At 37.8% G+C, this 17,640-nt stretch overlaps 1 protein-coding gene across 1 annotated transcript in view; it reads left to right on the top strand.

Annotated features, from left to right (window-relative positions):
- Positions 1-17,640, top strand: part of LOC135470815 (uncharacterized) — a 92,654-nt gene that overhangs the window by 38,612 nt on the left and 36,402 nt on the right. The window contains 2 exon segments of the mRNA XM_064749857.1: positions 181-326; positions 13,567-16,501. Of these exon segments, the coding sequence (XP_064605927.1) occupies positions 181-326; positions 13,567-16,501 (3,081 nt within the window).

Raw genomic sequence — 17,640 nt, forward strand, 5'->3', positions numbered from 1 at the left:
TCTTTTTGTGTGAAGTCCAAATCAGCCATCTCGTTCAGTGAAATCTGGCTGTAATTCTTGGCATCTATCTTCAGATTTTAAATTTAAAGTTGAAAGAAATGGGATTTTTGAAAGCCTGTCATCTTGTTACATGTATGTACTTCACATTCTTGTGGGTTTCAATGTTTAATGTTTTTGCAGTGTTGATGGATGAAGAGTTTTGGTTTGCTCCATATCTGACACTGGATGGAAGCAATAACCAGCATATGATTGATCTGCATAAGAAGCTGCTAGATCTCAAATTAGAAGTGGAAAAGCTCAACAGACATGGAGGGCAACTTGTTTTTGTAAGTTCATTATCTTCTTCGTCTGAAGGGCCATTAATATGGTTTGATTTGTCGTATCATGAAGATGGGCCATTTGATTTTAGTTCACACCGCAAATCATATGAAATACAGTTTGTCCCATTACCGTTTGTCATTAAAGGTGTTCACCTTTCAATCACGAGGACACACAAGGCTCAAAACCTGGCTTGGACAGGGAATGTATAGATTTTCCTACTCTCACGGCTTGTAGGGCCTTGGTAACAGTCAGCAAAGTTTGAAGCCCTGAAACTGGCCAATCCAACCAATGTAGTTTTGTCTCCAAAATCAAATTAAAAATATACATAAATTGTACTAAAAGTTGCTCTTTCATATGTGAAAAGGTTTTGTAATTAGGGTATGTCAAGTCTTGGATGAGTGTTATGTGGTGAATCTTGTAATAGTGTTGTGTGGCGAGTCTTAAAATAGTGTTGTGTGGTGAATCTTAGATTAGTGTTATTTCGTGAATCTTGGATTAGTGTTGTGTGGTGAATCTTGGATTAGTGCTATGTGGTGAATCTTGTAATAGTGTTGTGTGGTGAATCTTGGATTAGTGTTATGTGGCAAGTCTTGTAATAGTGTTATGTGGTGAATCTTAGATTAGTGTTATTTCGTGAATCTTGGATTAGTGTTATGTGGCAAGTCTTGGATTAGTGTTATGTGGCGAGTCTTGGATTAGTGTTATGTGGCGAGTCTTGGATTAGTGTTATGTGGCGAGTCTTGGATTAGTGTTATGTGGCGAGTCTTGGATTAGTGTTATGTGACGAGTCTTGGAATAGTGTTATGTGCTATCATAATGTGGACAATTAGTACAATAAGACCGATAAAATCATGTCTCTGACGTATGTCTGTACTTCTTTCTAACAAGTAGTAGATGGAAAAAGTCTCAAAGGCACCCTGTAAGGTTATCATTAAGTTCCACAGGATTGATCGTATCCAATATGTAAGGATTCTCCCTGATTTTGTGGTACATGGGTAGAGAGTATAACCATGAGTAGGCAAACAATTGGAGGTGTCAGATATTCGTGACAAGGTGTTTAAAATGTTGCGAGCTATACAGCATGTAAACATTGAGTGCACCTGTACTAATGTATTCCTGAGGTTAATGTCATCAGTGTAGCGTAAGTAATGCCATCATATATACCTATTTGTGGACCTTACTGAGTTGGTGAATGATTGACCGTCATTATCAAGACATATATCCCATAACCATAAATGAACAGCTGAGGCTAAGTGTGTATTTTTTGGTTGCAAGTAGACAGAATTGCCACAGAATCAGTAGGTGTACACGAGCTGTTCTGTAACGTGGAACAACTCCAGAGGAAGCGATTTTGATATGGCGTGATAAAACTTTTGATGACGTATCTCTGTCAGGATCGTAGAAACCAGACATGGCGTGGGGACGCATTTCATTCCCTTAGGGTGTTTTATGACGAATCTTGGATTAATGTTCTGAGTCCTGAATAAGTGTTCTGTGTTAAAGTTGAAAAATGTATGCTTTTCATTCAGTGAAAATATAAAAAAAAAACATGGTATCAAGCTCCTTTGATTTCATGTTGTTTGCTCATCTACTCTCAAGTTAAGTTGATATCTTTTTTATCTGTCATGTGAATTGTCAACTCATTGATCTGTAGAGATGTGAAGGCAGATACAGGATTGTCATGCAATGAGCTCAGTTCTGACATAGCTGATAGCCATCAACAATCAGCTCATTGCATGTCTAGTATAACTCTCTGCATGTAGTAGTCACTGATAACTTCAGGTATTATTGTTTTATTCTGGTGTGAGGGGTTCAATTCTCGTGTGTGTGTGGGGGGGGGGGCAGTTCTGACATAGCTGATAGCCATCAACAATCAGCTCATTGCATGCCTAGTATAACTCTCTGCATGTAGTAGTCACTGATAACTTCAGGTATTATTGTTTTATTCTGGTATGAGGGGTGCGATTCGTTGGGGGGGGGGGATCTATTTAGTAAGCTGATCAGTCTAGATCTCTCTCTCGTATGTATTAGTCTGCAGTCAACTGTTGTAGAACTTTTAGTCAATGTTTTGTGGAGGATTCATTTGGAAAGATTTTAGCCTCCTCCAATATCTTCAATGGAGGTAAGACGTAATACCCTGCCTAAGATCCTTAAATTACTTACTGTTCATGTGTTTGAATTCAACTGTCAAAGGCTCTCGTCTACATGTTCTGTTCTAAACCTTGTTTGCGGATTATTTCAGATTAATCTCGAGTTCAGTGTAATAATCAAATTAATAATTAGTAATATGTTTAAATTTACACAATGTGAGAATACCTGCTCTAAGTTTTATATTAGATTAACTACTTAAAGTGACATGGTCCCCAAAATATTAGGTGTTTTTGTGTTATTACAGAATGACAAAAGTATCGGGTATTTTTTCTCATGAAGTAAAAGAAGCTTTTCGTTAATCCCACCCCAGCATCGTACATTAAGTCAATGTTAAAAAATAACAAAAAAACTGAAAATTCTGCCAAAATAATTAAATGAGGCGCTGTCAATTTAGTGGAAATGGAGCATGCACACAGCGCTCTGTAAACTTCATATGTAAACAAACATGGCTGTTTATATGCATAGAAGAAGGACTTACGGCTCACTTCTGACAGGATCAGCCAAAATGAGGCGGGAAAAAGAGCTTGACAAGTTGACAAGCCAATCTAGACTTGTAATAGGCTGTCATTTTGAACGGTGAAGTACATTGAAGAAAAAAAAGGGTCCCAAAACAACTGCTTCATAGGTGGGTGCAAATGTTGTTGCTGTGGGCAGGAGGTGTTACACTTCGAACAGATACACGTTTCTGACTCTTATTTTAATGAGAAAAAATTATATGTAACCTTTTCTCAATGCTGTTTAAGCTGCATGTATCTCTCTGTATCAAATATTCAGAATTTTCCGAGTTCGTCAGCTGATCGAAAGTGGGTGTCTTAGGGAACTTTCCGAACATTGAGCATTTGCTTCGGGCCCTTCGGATTGAATATTAATCCGGAAAATTGGCCTGCCCTTTTTGTATTGAATTTGAATAACGGCAGGACTTCTCCAGGCTCATACAAGCTACATACTCAATGAACAATGAAAATATTTCAGCGTGAGTAATTTAGTTTATGAACAAACTTTAAAACTTTGTTAAGATGTTGCACTCAGAATTTGTTCAAAAATCCAAATTTGGGGCGACCATGTCACTTAAACTCTGGGTTGCCCAATTTGTTGTCCCTCTATTAGTTAATATTAAAATGATATACAGTGTTATAACTGGGCCCTCGGGTTTCCTCTGCCCAAAAACATTATCACAAGTAAGTGAAAAATTCCTGAGGTGGGTATTTACTCACTAATCAAATATATAAACAAAACCACAGAAATGAAGCTGAAGTACATGTACAAATGTCTCTGTTCAGGTCAGGTGAAAAGTAGGATAACTGTAACTTTGAGGGAGAATGGAAATCTTTTGTTACCTGCATACCTGTGTATTACACTCGTTCATAGGTGTGATAAAACTTGAGTACTGCGGTACCTGTGCCTTGACATTGATTACTGATAAGCAGTATACCTGACCTTGGGTGAAGGCAATAGGCTTAACCCACATACTGATTGTAGCAGATCTAACCTCTTCAAGGATTTTGTCATTTTGTGGAAGTGGAAGCTTAGGTAGGCCTTAAAAAATTTGTCTCATCAAATATAGTAACAGTACCTAACAACCTCCTGGGCCTGGTTGAAAAATCTTCAGGTACATGTGTAAAAGCCATTTTTAACATATCTTTATGCGTGCATCATATTTTTTCTTCTAAATTTTGTAAATTTTCAAACTTTCATATCTTCATCAGAATGGTTAAACGTTGAAATATTTTGATTTGGTAAATGAAATTGGAGCTTCCAATCTAACTGACTAAAGTAGAAATCAACCACTTCTCCATTTAAAGATTTTGGAAACAGTGTCAGTTAGTTATGTAAGGCTTCGATTTCAAAAGATTTATTCCTGTATTTTCTCCTGTAAAGGTAGCAGCTGATGAAATACATATTAAGTTTAGAAGTCTTAAAGTCCAACATTCATTAAAATTCCTGATATGTTAGTGTCTTTCACTGTTAAGTGTTTGATAAATTATATCAGTAGTATTCAGGTGTTCCTTTTGGTAATCGTTTATAAGAAAAAAAGAAGATGAGCTAATTTTAGTTTTTTCTTAAACCCACATAACATAAACATCATCATTTTAGAAATCAGAAATGAGAAATTAAGATTGAAAGTGGCCTCAAGCAGTATTTTACATGTAGTGTTAAGGTTGTAAAGATAACATGCGTGTTTCAAATGTCCGTAAGCAGTGGCTTGCCTGACATGCTACATATACATACCAAAATACATGTAGTGTGAGATCTGTCTCTTCTAGATTTGTGATAAGTCATGGGAGAGCATCTGCGTGTATCTTCGTGTGGAGGGGTCAGCATACTTGTTTGTCTGATGCGTGGAGTATCATTTGTGATGGTCATAAGTCATGCATGATTCCTGATTCAGTAGTCTAAGCAATTTTTGCGTGTAAAGTGCTCCTCACAGACTGTTCAAATGGTATAAATTCAGTAAACGTAAAAATGATGTAGAAATTAATTCATTAATCTCTTAATTAATTAATTAAGTTCCTGTACAAGTTTACAAAGTTTGCCTCTGGTCTTGGTTGTGTCATTTATCAGTGTGATGTTTACATTGCTTTTTTTTTTAAAAAAAAAACCCATGACAGCATTGTGAATAGTAAGTCTGACCATATTTAATATAATTAAAGCTGTTCGTAAACATTATTTCCAAGCTGTTGAATCACTTTTGTGTCTAGGCAGAATATCGAATGATACTGCCACAATGTTCGGTAGGATTATTCACAAAGAAGGTATAAGTTTTATGATTTTACTGAAATCACTGCATTAGTGGGATTTACTACATTTGGTACATTTACATTTACATGTTCTATAATATGTATATATTATGTATACATATATTGTATTGAAGGCAAGGAAGAATGTACACTTTCTGATCATAAAGTTGTCTGTGTCCCAATCCGTAAAGACATTATTCAGTGATGACGCAGAGGTTGGAATTGCATTTTTGAACCCCGGCATTGCTGCTTTAGCAACTATATTTTTAGAATTAAAACCTAATTTGAAAAGGAAAACTTTCGAATTGAACAGTTTGCTCTTCTTGAGGTTGAAGAAAGTGAATAATACATCATTATATATCTGCTGTAACCAGTAAACCATATTACTGGTGGCCTTGTGGTGGAATTTGGCCTTGGTCTTCAACCTTCTTCTAGGGTAAAGAATTTCATTTTAGCCCTTGGTAAATTCCAGGGTAAGTTTGTGTTCTCCCAGGTTAAATCGTAAAATTATCTCTATGGGATTGACTCTTACCACATGTCGAGGTTTACATTTACCAGTACAAAAATACCTGTTATCAGCAACATACCTGGTGTACCAAAGTTGTTAAGTTACTTGGATCTCATTTGTGGTTTTAAGTTTCATGGACGCACCTAGGATTATGTGTTTAAGGGAATACATGTACCGATACAAAGGCTGTGTTATACATTTAGATTTTGATAGCTCTTAATAGAATTGCATTACGGAGCAAAACATTTGTTGGCCTTCAGTAGCTACATTAAAACCTCAACCAATTCAACTAGTAAGGATAACATTAGATGCAGTTTGAAAACATAAGTCATAAGATTTTGAAAATCAAAATATATTGTTCAGATATGAACTTTACAAAAATTACAAAATACTGTATATGACATAAAAAAAAGATCATTAAATATTACTGTTGGAGCTGAAATTAACAGTTTCTGATCCTGCCGTATGAACAAAACCCACATTCCAAAGAATCTGGGAAAGGGAGATACTTTGTTTTGAAAAAATAAATTCAGGTCAGTAAGTTACCGGTTAAGATCAGTTGGCATTCCTCTAATATGCCAAAATATGCACCATATCTGTGGTATAATTTGATCAGGATTTGGAGTAAATTTGTTTTGATATGTGTAGTTGTATTACCGACAGCACACCTGTGGGTTTGCTCATCAGGATGACATACCTGTACTGGTTAGGCTAATAATCCCTCACCCTCAGGTGTCCCATTAGCTCCACCTGTTACCTGTCAGTTACCTGGACAGCTTGACCGAGAGCAGCTCATGCAAAACCTAGGATGGAGGTAAAATTTATCTTACATATATATATGCATATATATGCACACTTTGTGCATACCACAGTCTCATTGCCCAGTTTTGTGATTTGTATTGCATCCATCATTACTGGTATTGTTAGGGCACAGGTTTGTCTGCTGTATTATAAAAGGTGAGCAAAGCATGAAAGTTCATTTATCCAGTGACAGTCTGTGACATGTATGGTATAGTCATGTATATTGTAGGTATGGACTTATAGTTTGATGCTAGATGTTAATTGTATGCTAAATCAGTAAGATATCATATCCTTCATTGAATAGTTATATAATAAGCAAGCATTATCTTGTTCATGTTGGAATTGGTGTGGATACCACTGTAATTAAGGATCCGTGGGTTAATTGAGTTAATTTATTGCAAAAGCTTTACCCAGTAGACTAAAGTAGCCTTCATTTTGTTCCAAATTGACAACCAGCATAAAGATCAAACTAAGTTACTTTTTCCTGGCTGACACATGATCAGGGCAACAACTAACTTTCTCCCCATTCCTCTCCTGTTCATCGAGGATGACTAAAGTATTTTGCAGTAAGTATATGGTTTCTGCATTGTTACTACAAAACTCAAACTAATTGTGATGAGTATAACATACACTGAGTATTTTGAGTCCTCATTGCTATCAATTTCATCATCAGTTTTTGTTGTATCAATATTTTAATATTAATGGTTTTATAGATATCAATAAAGGTATCCTAAATGTATTGTGCTTCTCCGGAAATATCCATCTGTTAAAAGAGCTCTCCTGTATAAATTTGCATCTATTTTCTGGCAGCCCTGATGACCTTGTAAAGTGCTGGTATATAGGGATGATAAATAGTTAAAGAGCATCCATAGTGCTGAGGAGTAATGTGGGTGTAAGAGGTTAAAATTGTTAGATTCAGGGATAGAAACAGTTTGATGACCTAAAGTATGGAGTTAATTGAGGTAAGTCAGGGAGAAGTGTTTAGCTCTTATTTATTTGTGAAATATATTGTATTACTGTATTGTGATGCTGGGTAATTAACCATTTCAACTTGCTTTGAAGTATAGCTGTTGAGCAACCGGGAAATCATTTTTGTTTTGTTTTTATGTTAATTCTTTAAATACATTGCAGCAAAATTACATCAAATTTTGACTGGTACCTAAAGTACAGAACAGATCATTTCACACAATGAATAGTTTATTGATTTAATTTGATGCTCAATACTTGTGCATTATTTGAAGGAACAAAGTTATTGACAGCCATTCCTCTCATGCATTTGAAGTGTAATAGTCGTAGTACAGTTGATGACTAATAATTGATAATCCCATAATTTTCTGAAAAATAGTCTTTCATTAATCATACCTTAGTGTTGATGTCCTTGTTGACCGCATATTGATCTCTGCCCAAAGACTTCAGTATGGATCTCACATAACAGATTGCAGCACAGCCTCATGCAACAACTTTAATACAGGGTGTACCGGTACATAGTCCTTGAAACTCCTTGAAAAATACAATTTCATTTTCAAGTACTTGAAAGTCCTTTAAAAAGACAAATACTCCTGGAAACTCCTGGAAATTCTTAGTTTGTCCCTAACTTAAATATTGTCTGCTGACTGCGGAGTCTGTATATCGGGTGCTCACTGATAATTCTCCCATAATCAGGGCTTTCGCTGGCACTCGCCATTGTCGCAAATTTAGAACAATTTTTTGAAATGGCGATGAAATTTTAAAAAATGTGACTGTTTTTGGCGACAAATTTATTTACTTAAGAAAAAATAAGACATGATACAAAATCTACCTTGAGGATTTTGTAGGATTTTTAGCAGATTTTCGCAATTATTCTTATGAAAATAATCCACTTACTTTCATTTCAAACGGCCTCATCTGGACCAAACAACAACAACACAGTTGTATGACGATTACTTGACAGAAATCTACAAAGGGGTTCAGCATTGTTGCAAGTTGACTTACATTAAATAACGCTTGAAATCATTTTTGTTGAATAACGAATGAGAACCATGGTATATTGGGGGATGCTAGTTGTTAAAAAAAAAAAAATTATCAAGGGAAATAAATCAAGGTAGAGTTACACCTGTAAAAGAAGTTACCTCCCATGAAAAATTTAAATTTTTTGACTTAATAAACTATTTTTTTTTTTCTGATCAGAAGTAAATTAAATGTTTCAGAATATGTGCCGTTACATGAATGTGTACGCCGTATGGTTTTCTCCTGTCAGACTGTGTTGCTCCAATGTACTGATCACAATGTTGCATTTAAATAAACTGAATTTACAAATCAATTTCGTAGCAATTTTTTCTGATACAGGAAATTATATTTTACTAGGATCTTACAGATAGGTTGAAAAAAGGTTTGATATTTTTTTTCAAAAACAAAAACTTGCTGCCAAGCATTGGTCCATTATTTTGAGGGCAATTGTTCTAAGTGTAACATTTGATAAACTCCAGATATAGCTGGAAGAGACCAAACTGATTCTAGCAGCTACACCAAGGCAGGTAAAAACGAATTACAGAAGGAGATCTAGAAGAGTCATGGCTAAAGAAAAATAGTATTTACTACAAAATCTGATGAGTGTCTAAAGTGACTGGCTAAAAAAAAATGACCCAGAGGAAGCCATGCATAATGATATATGGCGTTCATTTTTTTTTTTTTGACGGAGCCAAGGCCAGGTCAAAGAATGTGTTGCATTGTGAAGGGCAGATATTTCTTGCAAAAGCAAGCATACTATTCAATATACATGCATGCAAATTAAAGCATCTATAATTCGGACTTAAAATATAGTCTGTAATTTGCACCATGGTATTTTTAAACTAACCTTGAAAATGACAAAACACTCCTGGAAAACTCCTTGAAAACTCCTTGAATTTCATTTTCATATACCTGTACGAACCCTGTAATACTAGGATAACATTTTTTTTAAATAAAAGGCAACTTGTATCCATTGGTAAAAGGTTGATTATTATGAATCCTGATTTGTTTTTAAATGAAAGATATTTTCAGAAGAAATGTAAAATATTGATGAAGTCTGAATGACTTGCTTTTAAATCAAGTGAATGAAGTATAAACTGTAAACAATGTAAATTTTAATATAGGAGTTCACTTTTTTTGTCTTACTTTCATACCCAGTATATTTAGATTAGCAGTATGTTGGGAGGGAATCAAGAGATGGAATATTAAGTGGCTTTTGAACTTATAAGTCAATTGCATGCTGATTGTGAATTATTTTTATCTTCCCTGTAAAACTCTACATGTTTTTTTTTCAAACCAGAATAGCGTTAAACAAAACGATTGGTTGCTTTTTTTAGCAGCTAACACTGAATTATGCATTAGAAGAAAGTATTTTAAAGTGTAAGTGGTTTAAAACTCTTACAATATGATGTATAGGAAGAATGGGCACACATTGAGTTCTGGTGGTACAAAAAATGCCTTTGGTTCCTTTGTATTAAATGGATCAGAGTTTTGACAGGCTGCGAGTTTAAATGTTTTATTTCTAGAACATGTTAAATGTATGTTGGATTATTCTAAAGACGTTTGTAAATACATTGTTTGGAAAATGTTGGGTTTTTAAAAAAGTAACGTATTACATTCATTACAAATACATGTATAGGGGAATCAGTTGATTGCACCTGTACATACACAGTTTATGATACAGTCATGTACATGTAGTGACATGTACACATAGATGAATTCAGATACACCTACAAACATATCTTCTTTGTTTGCCACTCAGTATTAAACCGCTTGAGGGAAGGAGTGAGGTCATAAGGTTGGGGGGGGGGGGGGGGGGGCAGCTCAAATGGCAGTACCTCTTCTGGTTTAAGATTTCCACTTCAGGTTAATACACTGCACACTCTGCAAATATATTCCATTCATGCTTCAGTTCTACTTTTGGCTATGTTTACCCTTGCTTGGGCCCTTTTATGGACAGTTTGGTGGTACATCTCATAAAAGTCCAGCTTTGAGATATGTATGTATCAGGGACAGAGATGTCTAGATAGAGGTGAGTTTCCAGAACTGCCATTTTATATGGTGTGAAAAACGGTGTAGTGTTGAACAGATTTCAGGTTCAGAATGTTGGCTTGGAGAATGATATCCTGCCTCAAAAGTCACAAATGAGGTAGGATATAGAGGTCCATGTTGCTAAGTTTACATGTACTAGTACATAAGACACAACAGTGTCTGGCATAGCCCATCAGAATAGCGTTTTGAGGCTCAGGTATGACAGTTTCAGTTGGATTGTAAGGCATTGGAGACTTGTAATTTCCTTGTTCCTGGCAGTTTGTTCCAGAAGGATACTTGTAGTGTGAATTTTTTTCATGTCATCTTACATGAAGCATACAAGCAACAAATGTTGTGACGCCTCTTATCATAACATAAACTGGACTGGGATTTACCTGCTGGCTCATGTATATTTTATGTGTAACTATACTGTGGCAGTGGAATAGCTAAAATATTGGTATGCATGCATCATTAGACTTTGTTATTAAAGTGATACCCATGTCCCCCATTGATGAGTGCAAGACTGAAAGGGGTGAAGATGTGACTTTGAGATGCTCATGCACAGAATACAGGAAAAGAAGAGTATGTCATAAAAAAACTTATAAGAGAGTTAAGTCTAGGAGATATATGTAGGTCTTGATGTATAAGTATGGCCAGGGTGCAGATGTACACTGTTCTAAAAAAGGATTTGAAGTGACAGTTTTAGAAGAAAGGTTCAGCTGCTGATGTGCTGATTATAGCAATAGGATATATCACACATGAGTTCTTTTTTGCTCTGCTTGTGCATGAATAATTCATCATTAAGCATTTTAACTGTTTTTGGTGAGATTATTCATTTTTGTATGATGTGTACATGTATAGGCTGTTTTCTGCGCCCATTAGGTCTGCAGGTTGTTTTCACCAAGACTTTCACTAAATGCATTCATCCATAGAGAGAATCAAGTGTTCACACACTATGATAACCCTTCAAAATTTACAGCTTGAGTGATTTTGAATTTCTCAGAGAAACTACGTACATAGAGCAGCCTGTTGACAAGTTTTCAGGTGTATTGCCTGGTAGGACTGTATGAGGGGCATAAAAATGTTTTGCTTCTACATACAGACTTTTTGGAAAGGGTTTTAGTTCAGGTGAAGTCCAAATATTGATCTGCCATGCATCTGTCTGTCACAAAGCTTTATCTCTGCGAAGGTATTGTGTGTGAATAAGTGACACTGCTGAGGTGGAAATCATTTCCTGTGTGACTGTGTACAGCACAACATTGATTTTTTGCATGCTCATTCTCCAGGCTGGAGAGAACCAGTTACATCTACACCTACATGTAGTATGTAGAGCACACACTTTATTACTGTAAATGTGGGATTGGATTACCTGGTGGCTCAATTGACTCTTAGAGTGTAAGGCCTGCATGCTAACCTCTGTTATCTTCTTGGGAGTAGTGACATTTCTTGTAACAGGTAAGTTGTTTGGCTAGTGAAAATAGCAGGGTGAGGTGAGATTTAGGACAGTAGAGACCACACCTTGTTGTAGTAGTTTCACTGTATATTTACTTTCTACTTATAGGCTACAGCATCTTGACCACACCCACGTGTGTGTGGGTTTGGGGGGTTTTTTCTTTGCAAGACCCAGCATTTGTGTTTTAAGAACGGGTCAGATTATCAGATTGAAGAGATTGTTTTGCATTGGAAACATATATTGACATTCAGTTCTGCTACCTAGATGTAGGTATAGTTTGGAAAATTATCATTGGTTTTTGTGGACATGTATTGCTATCAGCTGGCATAATGTAAGCTCACACCATACCATAAATGGGTATCATCACGAGCCAGTGTAGCCAATATTTGCTGATACCACCTTCTTCCTTCTGAATAGATGTGGTGTCTTCAGTTTACTTGTATTCTGTTTACTAATAAGCCTATAACCTGTAATCTAACCATCTGTTAATATTTGTTTTTTTCTTTTGCCATACATGCACATGGCTAACATTAGTTTAAAATAGTACATGTATATATTGTCATTCATGAGACTGCGATTCAGATTGCTTCAAGATATACTATATAATGTGACTTCACCATCACTATATTGCCATTGTCATTGACATGATGTGGGCTAAATTTATACTATACATGAAGTTTAATGACATTTTAATTCTGGCTTAAATATAACAAACCTTTCAGGTTATCCTCACCTCTTGTGGCGGGACCAAGTCATCATGTCACAAAGTGTTGAAGTTGTATGATCACATACACATTTTGTAAAGTCTCTTAATAGCCTTATATTGTGAAATTTTGAGAAGTACTTCAGGTGAATCAAGGTGCCATGTTCCCAGATCTACTCTGCTTCTTCCACCCATATACTTGACTGTTATGCCGCACATCAACTGTAAATACACCAAAATACTTCACACTTGTCCCCTGTAGAATCAGACTTTTGATCGAGGCTGCATATTATACAGTGGAATAGAGCTTGGGTCATTTATTTCCGTTGAAACTGGCTGTGTATAACTCTTATGAGTGCTCAGAAAATGTGTTTTGAAAACTGAGAAGTATTATGGCGTAAAGCTCAGCCGGCATTTGATCATTAAAAGTGTTCAAAGTAAACAGCAAAATAAATTGTTCAAGCAGAAATGAAATTTTTTTTCAAAATTAATATGCAGAATACATGTTTACATCAAAAAAGTGTCACTTCAGAGCCTCATGTCGGTCAGTTGTTCATTTGCATAACCACATGGTTTCTAGCTCTCAAAATACTAGTACCTCATGTCGCTTGGCAGCAAATCTTCCATTGAAAACCTTTAAAGCCTGAGTCCGAGTCATCAGATATTTTTAAGAAGTGTCCATTTCTTATTCTTGTTCTGAGTAACTCTCAGCTGCGCATATTGTCTCAGAGAATGTTGTCCACAGTGCGCTCCAGCTCTATACTTAAATGCAATGCAATAAGCACAAGCGCATGAAAAGGCTTACCACATACCAAATTGTCATAGATGAATGAAGAAATAATTGGAACAAAATTTCTGATCTTGCATTTTTCAGAGAAACCCTGCAGACTACGAGGCCAATCTTCTGCCCAAACATAGCGGGAGTCGCACAGACCGAGCCCGTCATTATCGAGAGAAGCTGCTGGACAATGCTGCGCGACGCCACACCAGTCCTGCAGGCAACCGTGACAGCGGAGAGGAAAACCCGAGTAAGAAAGCTGCCAGAGAGTATCGTATAAAGCGGCGCTCCCTAAACCTTGAGCAGCAAAAGGTTCTGGGAGAGTCCGTAGCAGGAAGTACAGTAAGAGGTGGATCAGCGGAAAACGTTCGCTCTCCTAGATCCTCACCACGTGCTTCTCCTCTTGCCTCGCCACGCACAAAACGCATTGTCTCATGGAAAGCAGGGCGCCTGCTAAGTTTGGGTGATTCCTCTTCAATTCAACGAACTTCCCGCCATAAAACTGACTCTCTGGACAAAGACCAGCTGGAAACTTCATCCAAAAACACAGGAGTGGTAGAACAGGCATTATCCAGGAAAGATAATTCTATTTTTGCAAGGGAAAGCCTTGCAACTTCTGATGACCACAAACAAAGTTCTGAAGATCAGCTAATCAACCAAGAGCAGACAAACCTTGATGAAAGCTCTCACAGTAACCCTGTGATTTCAGTGCCAGGACTTCTGTTTGAAGATATCAGTGGATCAGAGACTTCCTCTGGTATCTCTGTGATCTGTGACACATCCACAAGTATTTCTCAACCTCTGTCGCCTGTTGATTCAGGGTCAGTATTTGATGCTGACAAATCTGATGCACTTGATGATCTGGTGTTCTTAGATGAAGTCACCCCTAAAGAAGAATCTCAGACTAAGGATGACACAAGGGACATTGACTTGGGCTATTCCACTCTAAAGGAATATAGCTTGACTGTAAACAAAGGCAAACTGACGAATGAAAGTGAATCTCATGTGAAGACATCTGGGAACATAGAAATCGAGTCTACCAGCGTTCAGCCTGAAGACTTGGAAGGCCAGTATCCCATTGAAACCCAAGGTTTTGACTCTGATATTGACTCTGGGAATAACTCTGGATCTGAAACACCTCCACCTCTGCCTGATAGTGCTCCACCACAGTCAGAGTCACAAACACCAGGTCCGTCAACACTGCCAGTCTCAACACTGCCAGAATCATTATCTGAGAGCTCGACACAACCAAAAGTTCCGGAGAAAACAACATTGTCAAGGGAGCCTTCCCAGCCAGCTGCAAAGTTTCACCAACAATCGTCTACACCTGAAAATACATCTCAGTCTACATTCACCAGAAAATCACTTCAGCAGCCTTCCCAGCCAACATTGCCTGAAAAACTTTCTAAACCAGTAATACCTGAAAAATTTTCCGAGACAACATTGCAAACATTTTCTCAAAAGTCCTCTCAGGATAATCAGGAAGCAGCTTCCCAGCCAGTATTGTTGATTGATTCTCACCAATTGACATCAGATGATTCATTCCAGACAACATTACCAACTAGAGAAAAGACAAATCCTTTGAGCAGTTCAGACCTGGGGCCCACATCATTACAAGAAACACAGAAAATAAATTTGGCTGATACCAATTGCCCACCTCCATTGCCCAACACAGCACCACCACTTCCTTGTCTTCAAACCACTCTGCCATGTGTTAAAGGCACAAGTGTTCTTGTTGAGAAAGTGGAACAATGTTCTGACACTGAACTTGATTCCAGAGACATTTTCATTGAAGAAAATAATTCCAATCTTAAAGAAAAGAGTGAAGACTGTGGCAAGTTTACAGACTGTCATCTTTTGAAAGAGGGCAACAGTTCTTCAAACTCGACTGGATGTGAGGCGTCGGCCAATTGTGACACTCATTCCGTTATTGACAAGAGAGTGACTGATATCAAGGTTGAGCAACGTATTGATAGTGGGGCATCCCAAACCTCTATTGCAGTGAATCATTGTGAAGATACCGGACGCCAAAATTATAAAAGTGCAATCACTGAAAGCAAAATACCAGTGTCACAGAATCAACAACCCGAAATTGATTTTTCTTTTAAATCAAAGCAAGAAGTGTCCGGTGATTCTGGACAGACCAAGATTAGTATGGAAGGCAGCATTGGGGTTGGTTTGGGGGAAGAGGTGGTTGTTGCAGAACATAGGTCTCGTCAGTACACATTGCCACAAGATTTCATCCCAGTGGAGGATGCTTCAGCTCCACACCCTATTCCTCCTCCAAGACGTCGGTCCAAAACAGATAAGCAAAGGAAATCACAGTCTGCTGCACAGGAAAGTTGGACAGCTGATAAACAAACAAAACCTCACCCTAAACAGGAAAACAAGGCAGAAGAGGTAATTGAAGAAGAAATTGTCATGTTGAAAAGAGAGTCAACCGAATCTGTGGTGCAGATTGATAATTTATTAAATTCTTTAGATGCGAGCAAAATCACTTCTGGAGGTGAGGAAAATTTTTCTGATTCTGATGTCAGTGATGACGATGGGAGAGGGAACTCGTCCCAGAACTTTCAACTGAACCAGACAGACACCTCAAACATGCTGCCTGATTTTTCTGAAGACTCCCCAGACGATGGCATCACCTTGGTGTGTTATGAGACCAAACCTGAATCCTTGATGGTGTCAGAGAAGTTGTCCACAAAGGACAATCTGGCTGACTTTGAGCAAATGACATTGGCCAATGAGGTTGAGCTCACACCTGCAGTAAATAAGGTCAACATGTGCGAGGCTATGTCGCCAACTCGAAACAAGGGTGAAGAGAGCTTAGAGCGTGGACGGGACTTTGCAGAGAAGGTACAACCGAAGTATGTGATCCGCAAGCAAAGCTCTGGTGGGTCGAGTCACAACCTTTCATCAGAAGATCTCCAGGAGATGTTACAGGAAAGGCAGGCAGTGATCAACCAGACCGCAGTTCTCAGACGTACTACAGACTGGAGTGACTGGAAACGGGATGATCCAGCGGATCCAAGTAAGTCAATTTAATTACTTCAAGACTGCTATGATTCTCTGTGTTTTACTGCTTGAACATGGAAATTTAGGCTCCATTGTTGTTAGGACTGGATTAATAGGGTTCAAAGGGACTTGCAGGAGAATATAAAAAGTCCGAACATGTGACCAGAAACGTCAGTCCTCGGCTTTTGACTAGATCGGTTGTTCAGGTTACACATACTGCATTCCCCGTGACAATTGGTCATTCGCATAGACCCAAGTGAGCAGTGAGTCCTCAAATGCTGCACTATAAACTTGTGATACTAGTGATGATGAAATTGAAAGGCAAGGGTTAAATTCAGAATGCAACTCCCGTGCTTTTTCCAGATGATTACTGTGGGCAAGACAGAAAGAGATTTGCTCCATTAGTGTAGTTCATCCATAAGTGTAGCAAAATTTGAGGTTCGTCAATTTCGTTAATTTATTGATTAGCCTATTTTTTTTATAGGCTGTGTAGGTAGCCTATATTTGATTTTTTACTTGATTGGTGTTAAGAATGCTTCACTTATAAGATGGTGGAAGGAAACAGGGGGGTGGGGGTGGGAGTAACCCACAACTATCTGCAGGCCTTCCCACAATAGTCTAGAGAGAAAGACAAGCTGGACTTGAACTCCTAGAGACCGCATTGGTGAGAGGCTCGTGGGTCATTGCGCTAAGCTCGAATGCTAACCACCTTGGCGACGGGGGGCCCTCAGGTTAGCTGATAACAATGTACAAAGTAATTAATGGATTACAGGTATAAAAAGTGTCCAGTTAGGGGCAGCAGACAGCTAGGATGCAATTTTCTGGAACCGACTATGAGGGTAGAGTTTAGTGTCAAGGTTGCCCGGCTTCCTGTGAAACGTAACAGCAAATTTGAAAGTTGAAGAAAACAGTCGGATTTATCAATCAGTCACAGTACAACTGTGCTTTATTCATGCAATGAAACTGCCCTAGTACCACCTAGAGTCTAGGGGGCCAGTACTTCAACCTGAATTAGTATGTGTGCCATCAAAATGAACGCAGAGAGGACTCTGTAGTTCAGAGCTTCAGGCGTACAGCTCAAATGAGGTTAACTACATTCCTACAGTAATAATTCCTCAACCTTTTCTTATGTTTGCAAGGTGTTATTCTGGAGGT

This window comes from Liolophura sinensis, chromosome 7, assembly GCF_032854445.1.
Source record: "Liolophura sinensis isolate JHLJ2023 chromosome 7, CUHK_Ljap_v2, whole genome shotgun sequence".
In the NCBI taxonomy this organism is placed as follows: Eukaryota; Metazoa; Mollusca; class Polyplacophora; order Chitonida; family Chitonidae; genus Liolophura; species Liolophura sinensis.